General features: G+C 36.9%; 1 protein-coding gene across 2 annotated transcripts in view; it reads right to left on the bottom strand.

Moving 5' to 3' along the window:
• Positions 1 to 5,821: 5,821 nt before the first annotated feature.
• Positions 5,822 to 23,573, bottom strand: part of SEPTIN7 (septin 7) — a 79,133-nt gene continuing 61,381 nt past the window's right edge. Inside the window, exons 6-14 of one of the 2 annotated variants that reach the window (XM_064506550.1) lie at positions 23,379 to 23,496; positions 21,385 to 21,477; positions 20,074 to 20,170; positions 17,866 to 17,917; positions 16,829 to 16,954; positions 12,399 to 12,419; positions 9,561 to 9,696; positions 7,371 to 7,510; positions 5,822 to 6,835 (exon numbers count right to left, since the gene is read on the bottom strand). In XM_064506550.1, the coding sequence (XP_064362620.1) occupies positions 6,796 to 6,835; positions 7,371 to 7,510; positions 9,561 to 9,696; positions 12,399 to 12,419; positions 16,829 to 16,954; positions 17,866 to 17,917; positions 20,074 to 20,170; positions 21,385 to 21,477; positions 23,379 to 23,496 (823 nt within the window). In that variant the 3' untranslated portion in view covers positions 5,822 to 6,795. The remainder of the gene's footprint in view (positions 6,836 to 7,370; positions 7,511 to 9,560; positions 9,697 to 12,398; positions 12,420 to 16,828; positions 16,955 to 17,865; positions 17,918 to 20,073; positions 20,171 to 21,384; positions 21,478 to 23,378; positions 23,497 to 23,573) is intronic. The other variant, XM_064506551.1, reaches the window with a different exon arrangement.

Below are 23,573 nucleotides of genomic sequence, written 5' to 3'. Positions count from 1 at the left end.
TCTGCAGGCAGAACTAATAAAACCTACAGTGCTGAATTACTCTCCCTAGGGAAATATCTTTGAGGAAAGATTATGAATTTTAACCATCCTGAAAAAGCCTACACTTCCTCTCCTTTGGGAACGCAGCTGCTGCTGTGCAGCCAGGGAGAGGACAGGAGAAGAGGCCTGGGTGCCCTCGGCCGTGGGCAGCCGGAGCAGCCCCCACTTTCTGGTTACTTTTGGTTAGATCTCAGGGCAGGATGAGATTACACAGCTACTCACTTTGTTTCCTGGTTAGGTTTCTGAGAGCTTAATCAGCTCCATGCAGGGTCCAAGCCCACCAAAGCAGCAGGCAGCAGTGAAGGAAAGGAGCCAGCAGCTACATTAGCTCCCACGCACGGGGGACAGGACCCTCCACCGCTGATGGTGGCCAAACCTGGCCGCTCCATCACTTTTGCTGTCTAGTATTCATGCTCCTACTTTCATCCACTGTGAGAAAGATTTAACACATATGAAGCTAACTTTCATTCTCCAGGTGAGCTTTTGAGATCCTAATCTAAGCTAAGTTTGAGGTTTACTGTATTCTACACTCTCTTGAAGCAAGCAAGTAGAAAAAAAAGGAAGAAGGAAAAAACAAACTCAAATCTTTGCCTACCCAAGGCTTTTCTTCAGTGAAACAACCAAAGAGCACTTCAGCAAACCCCTTTGCAGCCAGGCACAGGCACAGCAGATCTTTGCAGGGGCCTCCAGACAGCTCAGACATTTCACGTGGCCTAGAAGTAACCTCTGCAGAAGCCAAATGTAAGAAAAACATGTTATATGTATATTATACATACACACACGTAATACTGCCTATTTAATTTCACAGTGGAAATCAGCAGGACTGCGGAGTAAGCCCCTTTATCATGATATCTTTGCTCTATATCTTTAATATGATTCTGTATGGAGACAGGAATTTCTGGTTCTCTTTTCCAGATGGAAAGCTGAAGAAAATTACAATTTAGGTGAGGTACTCGGAGGCCTCTAGTGGCAAAGTGAAGACCTGAACACTGTCAGTACAATTTGCAGACGTCATTTAAGAAGCGTAGCCATCCTATCAGCAACGGATCAATGATACGCTGTTATTCTGACACTGATCTAATCCTGGTATGCTGGTATTTTAATCTTCTTGGCTGATTTTTGATAAAGCCCAGAGGACAACTTCAGGCAGAAGCAAGGCATGCGTGGTGTGCGTAGCGGTTGAAACTGTCACGAAGCAGGGAACAGGCTGCAGCCCTGTGCTACAGTGGGGCAAGAGGGTGACTGAAGTAGGGCAGCTCTCACTTTTAAATGCAACACTCAGTGTGAAACCCCCCCAGTGCTGCCCTGGGAAGGAAAGTTTATATCCCACAAAACAAAGCATCATCAAGAGGTTTCTACAAAACCTAAAGCTACAGCGATGGCATTGGGTGAGATTCTTTACAATTTCTCCTACCTGCTGCTTGCCTCATGTGAAAATTTAGTAAGAGCTGTAGGGATGAATCAGCCCAGGAAGAAGTGATTCAACAGCTTCCAAGACAAAAGAGCAAACTATTTTCAAGGTATTTTAATGAAAAACTCAAGAGCAGAAATCAGATTCCTCCTGATATAGTTTATCAGTGAACTTGATAAACCATAAAAATCTGCCTTTGCCATTGCTACTCAGCTGTTTTTTCCATTTCACTGGTGTCATGAAGATTATTGCTAACAGACCAGAGGTGGGGGGGTGAAATGAGAGAAGCCATAGGAACCATATTCTCTTAAAGCAAAACCTCAAATTTTGTCTTGGCTTATGTGATCTAGCTACCCCAGCACAGGCTGAAAGATAATTGCCTTCATTAAAAAATTGCTCTGGCTGCAGCAAAAGCAGCATCTTGGCTGCCTCAGAGACCTCTCTGGATGACAGCACGGAGATGATACTTTACGCGAAGGTAACAGAACTAGAGTTGCATTCCTCGTCATGAAGGCTATGCTGATTAATCTTTCTACTTGTTTTCCTGTGGTTGTCAGCGGAGTTTGTTCTCATGATATTTCTTGATAATCCGTACCCTCAGCCATCTTCTTTTAAAAGCCCATTAGGAGAAACCATGGTACAACACAGAGAGATTAGCACTTGAATTAAAAAAAGCTCACCAGGGCAGCCCTACTGGAGCAAGCGCCCTGCAGCCTCCTTGGCAGGGCTGGCTAGCATCCCAGCCTGGCTGCGGGTCACACAATGCAGCTGCCAAGCCCCAACCATGGCCACAGCTCGCTTAGACCCACGCCTGCTCATGTGGGAATCCAGCTGTGGATACCTGACCAACTCATCCAACTCTGATCTCACAGCCATACATCCCAAGGGCAAAGAAAAAGAAAGACCTACTGTTTATGTGATTCTCTGTTGTCCGTAACTCTGCTAAAGAATACCAATAGCCTATATGGATAAAATAAAATGATGGGAACCACGACGGGAACCTCTGCCATTTTCACTGGAATATAGTCCACATTTCTTAGAAAGGAACATTTGTGACTACTTAGAAGCATCAGAGAAAGCTGCCATGAGCATCAGCTGAGTTTTTCCTCAGAGAAATAACTATGTGACAATAGGAAGGCAGGGGGCAGGAAAAACTGCAGCACAACAGCACAAGGCAAAATTTCAGAACCACTCAATTCCTAAAGGTGTTAGTATGAACAGCTCATTCAATAGTAACATAGCAGATCCTGGTGTCAGTAGCAGGTATTACTGACCACCAAACCTACCAGCCACTTGGTAGAAACAAGATACTCAAGAGAACAGGACAGGTGATGAAGCATGCACACATTTTGGAGAAGAGAATAATTGTCTCTGCTGAACTTTAGCAGCATAAAGTCAAGAAATAGAGATGTTAGCAATGGAGAAATGTAAAGTGCATTAAGAGATGCTTGAATGCATTAAGGATAAGCTTGCAAGAAACCTAACAACGCCTACAGAAACACCCTCAGTAGCTATCTTCAGGGAAAAGATTATCCTCATTCAGGCATGTGACACAGCCTGCCCTTGAAAACAAATGAAGCGGGCCAATATTGCATGAACTAGGAAGATGAACCCTTAATATAGGTTCAGCTAATAGTTCTGTTTATTTCCTAAACATAAACAGTTAATCCAGTCCAATTCTTCATTTCCATATTGATACAGTATATATATCTCAAAGCATCAATGCTTTCAAAGGTTTCAAGTCATTTGTACTTGAATCAAGAAGCACCTCTATCTGTTGATTTAACACAGACAAAAACAACCATTTTCTCAAACAAATAAGGATCTCTCCTTCATGCTTACTCTGGAAAGTATGAAGTGAAATACACATGGCCTCACTGCCTCGGATGTCAAATTGAAGAATATTTTTGGTATTGCTTGAGCAGCATGACCATGAGCAGTACTCAGGTGATAGGGGATCACTTAAGAGGTCCAATATCTGGTCCTCTGAGAAATCAAAAGTGAATCAGCTGGTCAGTGACAACTGACTGGGATAGGAAAAATAGAACCACAAAACCTCTCTATCAAAACTTGATGCCAGTATTTCATGTTGAAAACGGGAATATTAACTTCCAGACACTTTGGATGCTGAACCAGAACCTTGGGCAGCCAGAAAAGCAACTCAGACATGGGAATCCATTTCACATTGGAAGAAAGTCTTAAATTTGCAGTCTTTATTCTTTTATATATGCATATATATGTGCATATGTACATACACACATATATAAATAAAATATACCTCCCCATAAATGTAGTTACTAGTGTAAGGGCTGGTGTAGTTACACATGGCACTGCGAACAGTCCTGCAGAATGTATGATGTGACCTGCAATTATTTTCCCTTCCTCACTCCCTGATTGAACAGAACACACTAACTGAAAAGCATTTGGTAGAAATGAAAATCTGGATTTTCATTTCTAAAAAACATTGAGCAGCAACATCTCCAACCTCATGACTGCCTGAAGACTGTATTTCTCTGTAACAGTTATTGTTACTAAGAAAAATGTAGGTGATGTACCGAGTTGCTCTTCAGTACCTCTTCTTTTGTGCCTCAGTACGGTGGGTAAAGTTTAAGAACATACCAATGAGAGAAATGAGAGATAAGTCTAATATTATCCAGTGATATCTGTGTGCAACAGGTTTCTAACTGGTATATATCAAACCACAAAACCTCTGCTGTTCTGAGTTGTGACATAAGTATGTGTAAACTGAAGAGGCTACTAACAAGTAAAATTACTTTGAATTTATGGAATAAAACTTAAGTTAGGATGTATTAAGTGAAAGAAAACAAACCCTTAGGCTGTTTCTTAGTACCTCTTCAGCTTACTGACTTTCTATGACTACATGAAGAAACCTCATATGCATTCCTGAACATGGGAAAAATTCTGAAGCATACGTAGCTACTATTTCAAGTTGCATGGGTTCAAGCCTCCTACTCTCATCTCTGGCATGATTAGAGATTGCTTCTGTAAAAGCAGTCTGATTTTCGGCAAAAAACAGTCTTTTGGGGCAGCCAAAACTTACCTTTGGAATTAAACCAAAGAGCTTGAGTAAAAATGTGATGAAAGTCTTCTTAAAGGGACAATATTCCATTTTGGAAAGGAACCAAAAGCTCTTCATTTCTGTATGCTCAAAATTTTTCAATTTCAAACACAAAAACTATGTTATAGAATATCTATGTCTTCTCATATAAAAGACCTAACCGGAACATATCCTAGTCTTCTATTTCCCCAAGCGTAGAGGGGTAGGAGAAAAAATAGGAATGGGCAGAAAGGGGATGAGGCTGATTAAAGGAGTTTCTTGAAAAAACAGAATTCCTATTTCAGAGCAAATGGAAACACTAAAACACTGGCATTTTCCACAGAAAGCATATCCTGAGTTTTGACCAGCCCTAAAAGCAATTCAGAATCTGGAGCTTCTATTCCAGCACATAACTTGTTCTTTAGATTATTCCATTTCTTGAATTAAACTGAAAGCTGTGTCAGAAGAGCAGGCCACTAGGTGCACATTCTGTGATGTTTTATAAGATCAGAGATTTTGAAATTCCTTTTACCTGAAAATGTCCATTTGTTGATGATCAGCATCTTCTCTGAAAAGAGACACACAGTCCATCTTAAATGAGCCTTAAATGGTCTACTATATGGACTACTGAAGCCTTCCTCAAGGGGAAGCTCTCTGCATAAGTGACATTGCCAATAAGCAGAACTCATTTAAAATAGTAAACGAACAGAAACATAATGATAGCACAGGTAGCAGACGTGACCGCAAAAGCCAAGCCAGTCTTCATGGTTTCACAGAGATCCAAAAAGTCCCCATCAGATTTGTACCAAGTTACAGACTGCTCTTTCACCCTCAAGGTCCTGACTACTACCTTTATTATAAGCAACTGACTCAACTCAAAAAAGAACCCTCCCCCCCTCCAAAAAAACCAAACAAAAAACTCCCCACACACCTTAACAGGGAGCTTAATAGCAGTACCTGAAGTGGTGGTAAACATGCTAGGCAGCAGCCTCTCTAGATGCACACAAACATCTCCAAAGGGACAAAAGCCACCCTGCGAGAGGGACCCGCTGCCCCGAGCCATGCTGACACAAGGGAGCGCGTGGAGAGTTGGTGCCCTCTGCTGGGCAAGACACGGTCTTGTTGGGCAATTCAGAGCACAGCTCAGGGCACCAGCTCTCAGCCACGCAAAGTCACTTTCTCTCCCTCAAACTAATTCCCAGGCAAATCAAAGATGTAGGTTAATCAAGTCCAGGTGGATGGAAAACCTCAAATATTTCCCGAATAAGTACTTGGCTACAGAGCTCCTTTAAAATTTCTCACACAGCAGCATGTTACATCACAACATTGTTTATTATGTGACTTTTTACAATACAAACAAAAATACAGAAATGCAGTATATGAATACAGCTAAATGCGAAATGGTGATGTTTTTCTTGAGGCCATATTCCCATTTCTAGTAAAATAAAGAGACTGCACACAGGTAGAAACAGGTTGGTAGTTAACTCCACAATTTTGCCTAGAAATGACCTATAAATGCATTTTCCTGCTACTTACCATAAAATGTAAAAAGGGAGTTAAAGGAAAGTTTTACTCACTGGTTCCTACCATATGAAAGAAACTATATTCTATTTAGAAGGGCCAATATATGGAAAAATATCTAAATTAAATGTTATTACAAAAATGAAGCAGTAATGAGATCCTTCTGGCTAAAGAAGTTACTAAATGAGAATAGCATATATTTAAAGAATCCAAAACATAAAAGGGTTGTTATAAAAAGCTTAGGTGCACTGTAAGCCTACAAGTTTTGTTTTTCCATGTGTACTTTTAAACAATGGAAGTGTCAAAAATAGGGTCAACTGTGTTAGACTAAATTACATTATTGTATATGCTGCACTGAATGGAATTTTTGTATTATAGTAATAGAGAAGCATTGTTTGCATCATATTATGGCAATTTATCCTCACTAAAAACTGTCTAGAGTCCTTGCATTCTTGAATATCCTGTAAACTGTCAAACCACCAGAACATGATTGTACAACAGTAATATGTTTCCTTTTGCATTAAAATGACATCTGTTTAAAAAAATGAAAAAAAGTACTTAGAGCTGTTATTTTTCCAAGTACACAACACCCTAGACAATTCAAGGCATCTCATTCTCCATCAAAATTAACAAAAATTTGTCATGCTGTTAAATCCATTGCTATGGATACAACTGGTGCAAAATTGGTCAAACGGATCCAACAAACACTGATGTCCAGGCTGGCATATTGGCAACTAATACATAACTGGTGGTCAAAATGATGCATTTAAAATATCTTCCCTTTCTTCTTATTCTTTTCCAAGGTTCTAAAATGACATAAAAAAGTTTTGTTAAATAATAAATAAATACACGTTCTGATTTTAAAAAAAATCGCCTATGTACATCATCTAAATATTTATAAAGTCTTACTGTTTGCAATACAATGTATAAAAACTTACTATGTATACACTATTAGTATGTAGAGTCAATCAATGCTTTTACTGCTATGCTCCTTTTTAAGAACTGGGAGACTTAAAGGCTTTCATTTTGGAATCTTTAACACTTGTCCTTCAGAATCTAATGCTATCTAGCTTTCAAATTCAAACACAGTTTTTCTAGATAGATCTTGCTGTGTGTGGATACAAGGTTCTCCAGAATAAAGCTTCCTTAAGAAGCTGATAACATGTCCAATATTTCTGATTTATGCTCATCTGTAACTTAAAGCAGTTCAAGATTTTTCTTAGTTTTAAATTAGACTTCTAAAATGGCCAGACACTATTGATGGCTATTATCACAGAAATTTCCCTTTAACAGAAAGCTACAGATCATTATCAATAACTGCACAGCAAGAATTCAATTTACCTGGAAGAATTCTGTTGTTCCAAAATACGTTGTTGAGCTTCCCAGTTTGCTTTTTCATCCTCAAACTGGCGACGCTTTTCCTCTAATTCTTTGTGTTGTGCCTCCAAATTCTTTTTCATTTGCTCATGGCGTCGCTGCAGCTATAGAAAGTTACCAATAGAGTTTGTAAGTGCACAAAACATAGCAACTTCAGGAACTGCAATAACAAACAGCTCACCAGCAACTTTACCAGTATGAGAGAGCTAGTTAGACCAGAAGCTCTAAGGTTACAGGTATTTTTATTTAACAGAAACAAAAAGCTTATTAATCCCATAATCCCACTTTAGAGTTAGTAAAAAACATCCAAAATGCAGCTTGGGTTACAAAGAGAAGCTGTAAGTAGCTACATGTGGCATACAAAAGGGAATTCAAGAATAGTTTGACATTTGATGCAAATGTTAAGCAAATTGAAAAAAATGTGGGTATCAGTAATACATAAATTGGCAACATCTTTGAATGAGAAAGAAACCCCACAGATTTCAGCCTATTATATTAAAAATTTGTTTAGGAAAACATTATTATTAAATGGATTAATTTATTCACTTATTAAAAGAATTAGTATTATTGGAATAAATTGCCTACATTAACAGAACAGTATAAGAAGCCTCTCTTGCAAGCTTTTGTTGATGCGACAGACTGAAAGACAATCAAAATGTGTTGGATATGGGAACGGAGACATTGTCAGGAAAATTGATTTCATTTGTGCTATGTAACAGGTTTTTTAAAATCTGAGTTAGAAAACTTTTTCCAAGTCCCTGTCTTAAGAAATTCCTTCAAAACATATATCCCTTTACAGATTTTTTAATGTGTTATATTCAGCACTGCCATCTACTTTTCTGCAATTGGGGAAATACAACAAAAGTTTATGAAGTCATGAATGGTGAAAGAAAAAACAAAATAGAATAAAAGACAGAACGAATTGCATGAACAATTGAAAACTGAATTAGCAGAATGCACTCAATGAAATAATCATGAGATAGCACATGTAAAACAAGAAGGAAGGCTTTTGTTTGTTTTCATATAACCACTTAACTACAGACTTATTGCCACAGGGCATTGTGGAGGCCAGAAGTATAAATACGTTCAAAAAGGTATGAGACAGAAATACAGAAAGGATAAACCCATCCCTGACTAATTAAACGTTATTATCCAGATACAACTTCTAGCTTAAAAGTTACCCAACATTACTGACTGGAAGACCTAGCATTTATATCCTTTTCCACGTCTATTATTGACTACTTTGAAAGAGAAAATTAGGTTGATGTATTTTCTCCTCTAACGTAGTTCATCAGTTCTCCTTTGTTACCTGCTCCTTGGCTCCTCATAACGCCTAGACTGGCAAGCATGTCAACTGCCTTTCCAAGTCTGCCCACTTTCTCTCAAAATTGGAGCCAAAATGTCTTTAGGAATTTTGACAGTTTTGAACTTCTTCATTAGGCTTCCTGAGAGAAGTTGCCTTTTTAAAACTTAAAATTCATTTTCCTACTTAAATATAATTTAATACTAGTCTGTTAAAAGGAAGACTTCAAGAGCTGCTCTAAGCCCATAAAAAAAAGTTTCACTGTGAGCTTAATCTGACAGCAAGAAATGACAGAAATTAAATGTCCATAAAATGTCCATTCGCATGACACCAAAACACTGCCAGCAACACAATCCTGCTTCTTCCTTAGTCTAGTAATTCTTACTTGGATGGTTTCTTATAGTCAGTGTATCAGAAGTTCTTGAACTGGTTCTTCAGTAAGTTATTATTATTAAATTCGCTTATGTAAAGCATTAAAGTCTCAAGAAATTTTTAAAGCATGTGGAATACAAAAAGGAATGAAATATTCCAAGGAAGCAGGGGGAAAAGATGATGATTAAGAAAGTTAAGGAGTATTTTAACTTACTGTGATTGATGGGGGTTAAAAAAAAAAAAAAAAGAAAAGAAAAGAAAAGAATTCATGTGAACATGAGAATTACATTTTAAGTTTGTTTTTACATAATTTCAAAGACAGCAAGTTGGGAAAGGGTAACTGTGAGTTTTCTTTAAAACTAAGATCTGACTATGGAAGCAATTTCGAGACAGATGTTATATTGTGAAATCCTGGAAAAACAGCCATCTCTACACTGGTTCAGTATCAACCATATTGACATCTGAGACATTTTGATCACCTCAGCTTCAGAGTCCTTCAGTTTCTGAACTTTTTCTTTGACTTTCATCTCAAACACCTGTTCCATTTCCATTTCCATTTTTTTCATTTTGGCTACATGCTCTCTCCTTTCCTCCTCCATCTGTGCCAATGGGCTCCTGCCATAAATCCAGAAGAAAAAGTTAGCTAACAAGGATTTTTCTCTTTTTGTTACATTAGGACATCTGGAGAAAACAGGATAAAAGCGCTTAAACATTGAAACGAATAATATAGCTGCATGTACTGCTAGCTTGAATTCAATTTGTATTACTTCATTAACAGCTTAGGTTAAGCATTCTACAAAAAGACATTCCATACAATATCTTCCCCCCCCACCACCACATTTGATTTATATTATAACTAGGTTATAATAGAAACTCTTGACTTCCTATATTTAGTAGAACCTGGTCATGAGAAGAGAGGAAATCAAAGTTACAAGTAACTAAAAAACATATATATGTAATAAAAAAAAAAAAAAATCAGTATCTTCCAAATGATCTTCAGGTATCGTTTTCCTTCCTGTACAAACACATACAAAACCTACCAGACAGAACCTTTATCTAGAACTGATTAATCAAAGTGTTGCAGGCAAAAGTCCCACTTTCTCTCTAAATCTTCATGGTTCAAGATGATGCTCAGTATAAATTAACATTACAAGTCTGTTGAATACAGTGGTCATTCTTCTGAACAGATAATTTTGGAAAAAAAATTGTGGGCAGCTGAACATCAGTCATTCATGAAAGCATTAGTTGGAAGATTTAGCTTTAGAAAAGTATTAATAACTTAATTTTTTAAAAATCTACATGATTATTATTTCCATATACTTTAACTAATTTGCTAAATTCTACTGAATTTGGAAAATTCTATAAGCCTGCTATCCACATTAAAGTGATCTTGGTTTTAAATAGCAAGTTTCACATTAAATACCCAACAAAACAGGATGATTTGAATCTAGTGATGATTTCTGCACACAGTCTACCATAAGATTTCTCTGCTGTTCAAAGAGCAATCAAAAACTACTGTCCTCTTGTTTCAGTGTGAATATGTACAGTTTTTAGAAATGACTAAGATTCAACTACCTTATTGGTAAAAATGAAAAAAAGAACTGAATATATGGAAAGCCCTAAAAAATCAACAAGCAGAGAATATTACTGTAATGTATCCAAAATTCAACCAGACCTAATTACAAATTAGAGGTGGCAAGTCTAAGTCCAGTCAAAAATATCTTTTTATTCCTTAGAAAATAAGCAAACTCTTCTGGTTAAATTCATGCAGAAAAAGCATTCTAGAAGGAGAATGAATTGACTAAATTTCAGAGAAGATTAAAACATCATAGTAATCAAAAATGTCCATTTTGATTCAGGGAATCAACTCATTCTTGAGGGAATGGAGTTCACACATCAAACATAGTTAAGAACTGTTTTGACCATTAATAGCTCGGTTTTATCCTCTTGCTTGTCCATTACAAGAGTTTATCAAACAGTGAAAGTAAACAAAGTTGTATGAACTCAAGGCCACGTGAACAATTTTTCAAGTACCAGTATTTTAAAATGTGCTTTAAAGGTGACAATTGGGGGTGGTGGGAGAAGAGGATGGCATTTCCACACACACAGAAAAAATTAATCTGAAATAACAGTTGCAAAGCTTAGATTAGCTGGTAAAATTCCTATTGAACTGAAACTGCTCATTGGCCTAATGTTTAAGTATTGAAAAGGCCAGCTGCTAGCAACATTCAAGGAAAAATAAAATTGGTTGAGGATAAACCAAGTACATACACAACCAATTCATGTAAGAAACAAAATAAGAGGATTTGAGTAGTAGTATTTGTGTAAGCAAACCATCTGTCAAAACCTGTTTTTTTCATTACCAATGTACCTTTTAGAGGTGCAAAGTTCTCAAATGTCTCTTCAAAAACTAGGGAGTAGATCTGAATACTGATGAATCATTGCTACAATTTCTGCAGACTTCCAAGGGCAGCAGAATGGTCCTTCTGGGGATGATCTAATAACTATTGTCATGCAAGTCATCTTTGAGAAAGTGGCAAAATCAGTTTGCCTGGAAGGTCTGATAAGCTGACAAGTGAACATCTACAGGTGAGTTCTTTACAACACAGGTCAGGACTGATACCATTAGCAAGGTCTTGAGTATTTGACCCTGGTAAGTAAACATCATCCTTTATTCCAGGATAAGATACTACAAGGGACTTCAACAAAACAAAAAGCTCAAGAAAAAACACTAAATAAAACTAAAACATTTATCTGATTTAATAGCATGTATGTTAAAACAGCCCTCTAAGACCTGCAAAAGTTAAAAATTATTCTAGATATGCACAAAGTGGAACCTCTGCAAGCCAATAATAAGATAAAACCTTGGCCAGAAAAGATTAAAATAACTAGTTTTCTAATGCAATGGTTTTAAATTTACAGATAAGTATAATTCCACTAATTTTTAAGCACCTATATAAATAGCATAGAACTACTGAGAGGCTGCAGATCCAAACTGGGGGAATTTCATAATTTATACACTGAACCAGTCTTCTCATTGCTGAAATTTGACCAAATTTGTCTTGAGGCTTGACCAAAATGTTTTTTTGGGGGGGTGGGGGGGTGTTACAAAGATATTTGTCACGGAAAATATTTGCAACTTTTTAAAGTTTATGTCAGCACAGCTTTAGGAAAAAAAACACTAGGGGAAAAAAAACAATGCCAAGAGCTGGATAACAGGAAACTGTTTTAAATTTGAAACATTAAACAGTAAACCCCTTTCTGTGTTTAAAGAATTTTTGTCTTAAGTTTTTGGAAAAATTTAAATGACCACTTACATGCCTTCAACTGTGTCAAATCTAAAAAACAAAAAATACAGAGGCTTAGCTTAGCATGCTTAAATAAAACCACAAAACTAAAAAGCAATAATTAAAAAAGCAAATTCATTATAAATAGATTCCTAAAGCTAATTATATGCTCCCAAAAGCAAAATTTTCACAGTAGAATGACAGACTGTTAGTTAAAGCTAGTTATATTTATTTCAAATCCAGTTAGTAAATCACTACACCATGTAAATATTAATGTAGATTTGATGTGCAAATATATTTCCAGGAACAGTTTATCTACAGTGTACTTAAAATATGTCTGCTTTTAAAGTGATTTTAGGTATTTTAGTGACACAAACAACCACTTGCTCTAAACTGTTCTTCAGAAACAAGTTTTCTGAAACCAAAGCCATCTCTACACTTATCTGCTCATTTAAAAAAAAAATTGTCACCTAATAAAGGACATTATATTCAAAAGCTACGAGCATTCCTGTGCTGCAAATGGAGCACTTTCTTTCACTGGCCAGCAGAGGTCTCACAGGAGGCTGCGCTCAGCTCTGAGGGAGGCTTCCCAGCAGCTGTTTACCCCAGAGCACGACGCTTTAATCTGAGCGTATCTTGTATGAGCACTTCACTAATAACATAGGAGGGGAAAAAGTCCGATAACAAGATTCTGATATTAAACCTCACGATAGAGCATGAAGGGCTTAATGCCCTTGGAGCCGTTGCACCTGAGTCCCCTTTCTGGTGAAAAGCAAGCGGAGAATCTCGGCTTTGGGATAAAGCTATTGAAATACTAAGAATACAGTCAAGAGGAGTTAGAAACAGTCTAAGCTTAGCAGTTAAAAAGGACCTACACATCGTGTATACCATTACCCTGTGTGATAGTTTATTGAACATATCGACAGACAGATAAGGCTCACATTTACCATGTTCAAGAGATAAAATTTTTATTAAAAGTTTTATTTTTAAACTCACTAAAAAGATCAATTTCAAATGGCAAAATTTGAGAAATCTAGTTTTCATTTAAGAATTTTAAATTTCAGAGCAAATGCCAGTTTTAGCACATGCCACACTGTGCTCATGTACAATTATACTTACTGCATAGTGTGAACAGACAAATTATCCATACAATTGAAAGTTACTCTTTGATTTTAAGTTTAATTTTATTTTATTTTTAAAAAGGGACGATTTGGAGAACTCAGACATTAAACCTAAAATACAAAAGGCTACATAATCATGGAAAACGTGTTGTATTTCTCATAGGCCAACTTGTTATCTGTTGAATAACTGATTACAGTTTCACCAAAGCAAGGGAGAAATCACAGGAAATTTATCACTGAACAGAAGGAATTGCTTCAATTCATCTGCACAGTATTATTAAAAATTGTGGCACATATTTCTATGTTTTCATCCTTGTTTTTTGTTCAAAGAAACAAGCTAACAGCTGCATGAAAAATAAAGACCTTTTAAGATCAAAAATATAGCTGTTTTAGAGGTACAACAGGTCAATCCAGTCTCCAACAGCATCTAGCATGATGCACTTTTCCAAAAGTGCAAGAACCACAGCACATACATCTCCTCTTGGTATATCCTCCCGGCTTATAAACACCCAGCAGCTTAGGAGCCTTCAGAGCCAGAGGTTGTATCTGTGTTTAACAATATGCTTGTAATACCACCAGAGAGCATCAGAGCACATCTCTCTCCTCTCATGAGCATTTAAGATCTGCTTCCCACTAAAGAATCCGATCTCCAGAGGTCAGCTCAAATACTGCACCATTCTGAGACAGCGGTAAGCAGGCAAGCATAAAATTCCCAAGGGGATGCACAGATAAAGCGTTAATATTTATTCTCCCCTGTCTTCCAACTAATTTTTACAAAGATATGCATGGTTATTAGGAAAATTTTCTCTATGCTGTTTCAAATATGCTAGATTCAAAACTATAAGAACATATTAAAGTAAAAAAGCAAAAGAAGCACACTGAAGTTTAAATAAAATGCTGCAAGTCAACATATAGATAAGGTAAAAAGAGAAGAATAGCATCAGCTGCTTCATAACCAATACACTCATTCAAGATTGATTATTTTAAGTCACGAAGATAGAAGGAACAAACTCTAAAGAAAGGCTCAAGATACCCCTTACAAGTTTGCAGACTTCCCTATCTTTCAAAAGGCTGAATCATGAGTTGTGATAGTTCATTTCTTCTCTTAGAGAAAACTGACAGCTAAGCATTCCAGTTGTATTTGTTCACCTCCGAGATTCAGTACTACAGTGTCCTGAATGACAGATTTCAGATGGAGCAAATTGTTCCAAAAGATACTTTTAACTTTAAATATTCAGGTGGGACAGAGGAATGACCCGAGATAGCAGGAGGCAAAGCAAGTAAGCATGCTTCTAAAAGCAGAGTAATCCTAGACACTCGGAGCACAGGTTTTGCTGAAAAAGTAAATCTCAGCAATGATAACAGCAGCAACTGATGGGGGGCAGGGGCGGCACACAGTTTTGGCACCTTCTGATATAGGTATTTACACAGAAATATCTCATCATGTTCGCAATATGAGAATTAAAAAAAAAAAAAGCAGTGGTTTTTTTTATAGTATACACTCCTCAGATTACGTAACAGACTAAGCTTGTAGGTGCAGACCAACACAAATCTAAGCAGGCACAGAACACGTAATTGTGAAAATCTTATCACCAAAAGCATGATTTTTTCCAAATCTAAGCAAAACATAATAGGATTTTGGAAAGGAAGAAAAATTGTTATTAAACACCACAAAACAAAAACAACACAACTTCCTCTGATATCCAAAGTTGTGACAAAAAGTTTCATTTTTATGAGAACAGCGAGAGCAAGTTACATGAATCCTGGAGATTCCTCTGTCAGATGAATCCTACGTTTTTGTCTTTCATCTGCCCACCTGCTCCCATTTTCCAAACTATTTTTTTCTCAAATCTTACATATTCCCCCCCCGCCCCCCCCTCCCCCCAATTTCTACCTCATGTAGTGATTTCAGTTCTCAAAACTCCTCCCTTCTCAAGCAAGTGTGCTGTACTGTTATGAGGGTAAGTGTAGCTAAAGAAATACTTCTAACATACTTGCTATATGCATTCAGGAACATGTAGGGGAAGGATAACGTGATGGCAAGAAACATGACAGTGAGAAGAAGAAACCACTGCATTAGGGAGACACACATTTCAGGACTGTTCTCTCTAGGGCTTGACCTCACTACAAGACTTAACCTAAATCTGAGTGCCTGTTTGAAGAGTTGATTGAACTGACATACACTATTATATTTTTTGTCAATGCTGAGCGGGGAAGCCTCACATAGTCTCATGCTAGCTGAAACTAAATCATGCCCATTTAAATCATTCTGTCACAGGCACTTTCAAAGCAATAAGATACTGTAGAACAGACACTTGCTTTGTGAAAAAATAGCTTTGTAGCTCTCAAACAGGAATAGCAATTACTTCTAATTTCAGAGATATTTCTGGAAAAACAGCTGTGATTTGGCATATCACTAACTATCCAAAAACCATCCTATGTTTTGGTTGAGAAAATTTTATTTACATGTACCATTAGTACGATTTTATTTAGATATAGTATTTTCAAACATCACTGTACAATGGAGAATACAGTGGAGCCTACTTTTAAATTCTCCAATAATTTCATCAAGTTAGCAAACAACTTGCTGTCAAAGGTAACCAAAACATCATATTAAGCTTAAAAGAACCCTGCATTGCAACCTTCCTCTCTCCAAAGACAGAGGTGGAAAGGCGATCATATTTTACAATCATTTCCCTGACATGAGAAGCAGCTTTAAAAGTTGTCAGGGCAGCCTTTCAATGATGACAATAGCGTATCAGGATTTTTATTTTTGAAGTTTCTAAACAAATAGGTACCTATCCTCCTTCTCAAAGACGTCCCCAATGTGGAGAATTGAGAATTCATACCAAAGGAGACAATAACGTCAAGAGTAACACATATACGAAAATAGAAAAGCTAACACAGAAAAATTTTCCCAAAAGTACCACTGAAACAAAACTTATAAACGGAAACAGGAAACTTACAGGTTCTCTTCAGAATTAAGTCTAATGAAAACCAACTATTTAACCTATTCAGTTAAGCTAGTGCAAAGCTTAGTTAAAAAACAAAACAAAACAAAACACACACACAGGCCAAACAAATCATAATTAAACCAGACACAGTATTAACACCAGGACTCAGGCAATGGACCAAGAAGGAGGAGAAGGAAATGGGGGTGGAGGGAACAAAAAGACAAAAAAACCCACCAAAACCAAAAAAACCCAAACCACCCACACCCACAACACCACACACCTAACGCACCAAGACATCAAACCCCCAAAACAACCAAAAAGCCCCCAAGCAACCAAAACAACAACAAAAAAAATTGAGAGCAATACAACCTCAACGAGAACTTACTTTGTTAGCTGCCCTTTATTTTTGTTGTTGTCAACACCGTTGTACGTAACAGCTGCCAATTTTCTGCTTCTGTAGTTCTCATAATGTACGTTGTTAGTGACATCCTTCAGGTCCTGCATGTGAGTTCTGCCAATAAGTGCAATTTATAAGCTTAGTGCATGGATATGAAATACCATCTGAAAAAATTAGCCCGTGTTCATTTTGCAGATTTACTTAATTATATCTCTCCATTCATGTTCCATTCCCCACAAAGTTGTCATTCGCCCATTTAAATTTGAGTTGTCAAGAGACAACAGGAATAGTTCACTTCCAAAAAAAATCAGTTATTTCAAGTGTGCAGTACTCCTAACATTAATTTATAGGATCAACATTCAGAAAATCTCTGAGTTTTGTGGATAAATTTGTAAATATTTGGAGAAAAGATAAAAGCCGTATATTATACTGTAGCAGATGCACTTAAATTTGTCAGGCAAGAAACAACACACATCAGCCAAAACTTCCTAGGTTCTGTGTTTTAAGTCTGCCAAAAGTAAATGTAAAGTTCAAGATTAACATGCAAACGTTAGCTTTCTCCAGTAATCTTTCACTATCAGCTTGAAGAAAAGCAAAAAGTCGAACTGTGGCAGCAGATACAACTTACTAAACTGCCATGAACACAGAAAGAACCATCTCTGAGCACCTAATGCAGCAAAGCACATGCAGTCTTCCTTGAACAAAGTGCTGGCACTGAAAATTAGAGCATGCCTACAACTAAGTACATACAGCACTAATAGACAACTCAGGTTCCTATGCTTTTCACAATTCTAAAGAACAAATAATCATAAAGAGCAGAGAACTATTACAAAATCATCACCACCGCCATTACTTCCTAGATACGTGCTTAAAGAAGATTTTATCGTAAGGAGTATGATATTGTTTACAATTAAAAATATGGTGATTAATATGAACTTACTAGTCAAGTCCCATTTCCTCGAATACAAGACCTTCCAACCTGTTAGTCATACTAGCAAGCCCAACGTTACCTGTAAGCTACTTACCTTATCAACATGTTCCTCAGAATCGTGAAGTCACAGTGCTCACCATTTTCGACTGCAAAAGGAGACAAATTTATGTTGAGACACCAATGAAAATACGTGTCTTACACAAAAGGTAAGGCTTTTAAACATCATCCATCTACTACATTCATTCCAACAGCAGACTCTTTCCGATCTTTATGCAGAGTCTGTGCATCTACAGTAGAAAAGTATTAACGATATAACTGTATCAGTGCATCTTACCAGCAGTGTTCTTAAGCTTCCACAAGCCATATTAGCAAACTGCACTCTGAGCCAGTATAGCAGAGTAAGTTGCAGCAACAGAAACAGTTTTGTCAGTTGAACTAGGTACTCCTTGGGAGGTCCTGCCAGCAGTTGTGTAATTAAGGTTCAGACACTAATTGAAGAACTCAGTCTAGATCCAGCTATGTCCAAGACCTTTAGAAGACACTCATGTTTGTTCCAGCCTATCTCCCATCCCCTCAATAAAAGTTAAAAGTCCTTATTTTAGCACAGATTCAATTATTCATTAACTAAACAAAGGAAGGCTTTATATTCAACTTTGTGCAGTTGTCTGCAGATCAGAAGGGATGGCTGGCAGTTGCCCTAAGATTTCCACCTATTTCAGCTGTGCCCATCATCCCATTATTGTCTTAGAAGCTGGTGCTGCGAATGGTATTTCGCTGATGGATAATGAAAGAACACTAAAGGAAAATGCATGCCGCACTGAACCCTCTGGTGTGCAGACAGACGAGGGCAAGCACAAAGCTCCCAGCACACAAATGGAAGGCACGAGGGAGATTCCAAAGTGCCCCTGGAAGGGGGACAGGCATTTGCGGGGGGGGGGGGGGGGGGACATCAGGGGGAAGAAAGAGAATAAAAAGGAATGAAAAGTAAGCTCAATGAACCCTACCAAAAAAAAAAAAAAAAAAAAAAAAGCACATAACACGTATGCGTTCGTGCTGTATCTACACTCCTGAAGTTATCTTATTCCACAATTTTACAGAAACTGGGTAAGTTCCACTCACATAGCATATGAAGTCATACCCCAGAAAAGTATTATTTCCGAGTCCTCTATATTTCTCTATCCACAGGTGACAAACTCACAAAGCAATTTAAGAGGTTCCTTTTAGTTAGGCTGTAGTTCTTCCCTTCTAAAAGTTATACAATCACAGGAGTGTGAAACATTTGTAAGGTTTGTTTTAAAATAAAGAACAGCACCATTTTGTACATTTCAAAATGCTAACGCAACCACCTTAAATAAAGCTTGATCTTCTAGCGCAGCTGGTTTTTACTTTGTGCCAAACCTCATTTCCTGCCAGACATGCACTTCAAAGAACTACAGCATTTCTCTTTAAAGTATTTATCCATACTGTGCTCCTCGCTGCCGCCACCCCCCCCCCCCACTCCATTTTGCACTGTATCAAACTTATAGACAGTTGCTCTTGGTAGGGAAAAGTAGGCAAAAAATCTTCTCTTTATTCTATATACACACAATACAGGGGAAAAAAGGAGAATCATCATGAAAAAAACAATGCGAGTTTATAGTGATTGTTTCAATATATGGTATGGTGCAAGCTTTATTTTTCACGTGGCATTTGTAATAGATGAAGAGTGTTAAAGCATAAACAATGGTTGCCAGAAGAATATCCAATTACCTTCAAATCTCTACAGCAGGAGAAAATAAGTTTTAAATAAACACAAAAAGGGAACAATCAAAAGTATTCAATTCAATACAAGGTACCTTCCTGTTGTTACACCCCAGCAATTAAGACCAGTATGTTCTGGGAAAAAATAAATTCTTCCAGAAACTTTGAATTGATTTATGCTAGTCAAGCTGATCAAATTAACATTCCTAATGTGAATACCCTGGAAACAAGAATTTAAGAAATGAATACTTTCTATACAAAGGAAATTAAAATAAGAACACTAGCAAACAGTTGTGATTTAAGCCTCATTTTTTTATGTAACAATTGTGGTAAGTTACTACAGGTTTTACAATTCCTCAGTGAAGTTTCAACAGGAATCTGCATGTAAAATTACATGTTGCTGAAACTTTTACTTTGTTCCAAGACTGTCAGAACAACAAAAATGTTACATGTAATAAATTTCCAGACCAAAGTACACTCAAACTAAGCATTTTAAACATTTGAAATAAAGACTAATGCCCTAATACATTTAAAATGGATACAAATGACGAGAAAGCCTTACCTTCTGCAACACCCCATGGGTACTGCCTTCCTCTAACTCGCTTGCCATTGACTTCAATGATCGTATTACTACCTACCACAGCAAGAGGCAAACGGTCCTACAAGATAAAGTATTACTTTAAAAATCAAACATTTCTACTGCCAAAGGATAATGAAACCATGCCCAAGTATAAACTTGACCTAGGACAGCTAGGTGCTATAACACCACAGTCAGCTTGTCCAAAGTGCAAGAACAGATACATATTTACTGATATTTAAATAGCTTTTTATATATAGATATATATATGCATGTATGTATACACACAGCCCTTTTAAAATCCCTACACTCTGATGTATTCTGTAAATCTGATTAAGAAATAGACATTTTTGCTACTTAGTAAACTAAACAGGCAAACCCTTTCCTATTTAATGAACTTGCACAGCAATGAATTATCAATTCATATTCCAATTGGCTATAAGGATTATTACTTTGACAGGATCTTGTACTCAAGTTCTCAAGGATTTGCCAAAGAACTACTGTAAGTTCTTGTTTTCAGCTGAAGCAACAGAGTAGCCAGGAACATCTTTAAATAGCTGAAAGGAACAGCTTACAAAGCTAAGTATTTTGCACTTTTGCCCTTGCTTTTATTCGGCTCCTCTCCTTTAGACTAGCAAGCCTTAGCCCCAGAATATCTTCCATTTGTGCTATGTGTATGTTATCTATCCTAGGTGATTCCCACAGAAACAAAAACGTAAAAGCTTTTACAGGCTGTTAGAACTACTGGGCTGAAAGAAGAAAGGCTCAAGAAAAGCATGCAAAAGAATAAACCAAAAACAAGACTAAACAAAGAAAGTGTTTCAATAGCCTGACAGCCCATTTCGTTTTCTTTAGTCATTCCTGTTTCAGTGTATCTATTAGCCAGACAGCACTTCTATTAAATCTAATGCATGTATTTTGTGCCATTACACCCCTCTGTCTGAAAGACAACCCTAGCCTCCTTCAAAGTTCACAATCTAAATGTGGTAGGTAGTTAAAAGTAAAATAGGGATGGAATAAAAAGACAGGAGTAAGTGATCATTTCAGAGTTTATTAATGGGATCTAGTGCTTTCATGCTGTATTTTAGCCATTAATGGACTTAAGTAAACTGTCTGAGAAGACATTCATTCCCTCAGCTGAAAAACAGTGATTCTTAGAACGGCCTTACATCTGATTTGATCTTCAAAAATTTTGGTGGACTCTTCAATAAAGGCAATGCTTTTCACTTCCCCTCTGCCCTAAGTCAAAGGGAAATTGTCCTGGAACGAGCAGCTTTTCAAGATAAAATTCTTTACCTTTATCTTTTTAACAATCTTATTTTCTTCTTCATCATCTGTTTCTGGAAATTCATATATTTTAATTTTGTGTTCTTGGATTTCTTTCATTATCTAAAAACAAAAACATATTATTCAATTGTTTGAGGAATTCATACTTTAGTAATTCGATTTATTTTTTGCTGCAATCTGATACTACTTCTGTTTCACTTGTAAACTCTGCATTTTAAGGTGACTAAGTTGTATCACAGAACTTGCTCACAGGGTTAACACCATCTGGCTATTTCAAGGGATTATTAGCATGACCATCACTCCTTAGCCAGCACAACAGGATCAGAGCCAGGCACCTCACAGCTAACAGAATACTTCAAGCTGATCTGCACTTAAAGGACTACCCACCTATAAAAGGCAGCAAAAACAAAAAATTTTTCTATGGCTAGGTGAGCAGGGAGATTTACACTCATGCTGTATTCATACACTCATGCTACATTTGAATGTACACCTGCACATTCAAAAATAATACAAGAAAAAAGTATTCAATTGCTAGACCAGTTTGGAGATCTAAGTTGTAAGAAAAGAAAAGAAAAGAAAAAAGGATTTGAATACGTAACTGCAGGCATACTTCAGCTCTTCGAATTCCTGCAATAGCTACTGCTGTCACTCCTGTTCTTCTCTGTTTCTGGCTCACCTGAGCATCAGTCGCTTGAAGCAGGATCACCTGCCTATTTCAGTAGAGCTTGTGACAGATGAACTGACTCTAGCTACAAGTTTTTTTGAAAAATATTTACGAACACCAATAAAAATTTAAGAATAACTGACAGTGTCATCAAAAATAAGCCTGTTACTGTTTTCGTTTCTGACTTGTCTAAAAGTTATTTTTAAAACAAGTCTGATTAGTTTTCCAGAATTTTAGAATGGAAAAAAAAAATGAGACGATTTAGCTGACAGCTACACTGCAGTGCCTTGGGGATTATTTTTGGTTCATCAGTTTGCAAACTTGGAAAGAAGGTAAGTTGGCAATTCATGCAATGACTTATTTTAAAAGTTTGATTTGAGAAAGCCTGCCCTACATAATGCCAACTTGTTGATAAAGCTGCATACGTATTAATAAATATTCTGCCTTCTGTCTTCTTTTTCCTCCATATTAAATTACATCAAAAACCATGGAATGCAAACAGTGGGGACTTCAGGTCTAGAGCATCTTGCCTAAATTTCTCCAAGGTAGAAAATACCATGTCATTTTCAGTCTTAAACCAACAGCTTTGCACACAGCGTCTCCTAATGCCAAGTTCTTTTCAGAATCTCTCTGCTTTTAAACTAGGACTGGACACAGTTCAATAAAGCGAACTTCATGTCTTGTCTTGTCCTGCTGCGTGTACTCCTTCGCCCCATCCTAAAATACAGGAAAGAACTAAGCGTTCCACTCTGACCATGTAGCCGAAATAAAACATAAACCACTTGGAAAAAAATCAGTACCAAGTTTATTCTACAAATACAGAGAATAAACCATTTCGGTTCCATCAATGTTACAAATTCCCTCACTATCTTTAAAATGCATTGCAAGAGTTGTTTTACAGCACAATACCAAATGGCAGGTATACTGTTACTTATCTGGTGCTTGACGCATCTTTAATAAATGTAGCATACCGACATGAAAGTGAATGCCTTAATACAATGAATGAACAGTAATGTTACATATTTTTTTTTACCACTTTTGTTATGCACCTAAATGTTGAATGTTCCCTTCTCCCTTACCGATTTTTATCTTTAGCAATGAAATACTTCAATTGCCAAGAATCATACTACACTTAAAACCTCTTCCCCCAAGGAAAAGGAGCAAGATTATTTCACTAAGAAATGTAATTAAATCTAACGATATAAATTACTTAGCTTTGCTGTCTCAAGTTGTTGCTTCAGGGTTTAAACTTTGCATATGAGAAGTTGAATCTCACCATTTCCATAGGGACCAACTTACTGAACTAGCCCATGTTGTAAATACTAATCTTTTAACTCACCTGTTTTTTAAACTGTTGGCATTCCTCAGGTGTAAGTGTGTCTGCTTTGGCAATAAGTGGAATGATATTCACTTTTTCATGTAGGCGCTTCATAAACTCTATATCCAAAGGCTTAAGTCTGAAAGACAGTATTAAAGCCTTGCAATTTATATTAATTAATCAAGAACATACAAACAAGTCAAGGTTTGTCTTGAC

This window comes from Dromaius novaehollandiae, chromosome 2, assembly GCF_036370855.1.
Source record: "Dromaius novaehollandiae isolate bDroNov1 chromosome 2, bDroNov1.hap1, whole genome shotgun sequence".
Classification (NCBI taxonomy): Eukaryota; Metazoa; Chordata; class Aves; order Casuariiformes; family Dromaiidae; genus Dromaius; species Dromaius novaehollandiae.
The sequence above is the reverse complement of the archived record's forward strand: the minus strand, read 5'-3'. Positions and strand labels throughout refer to the sequence as shown.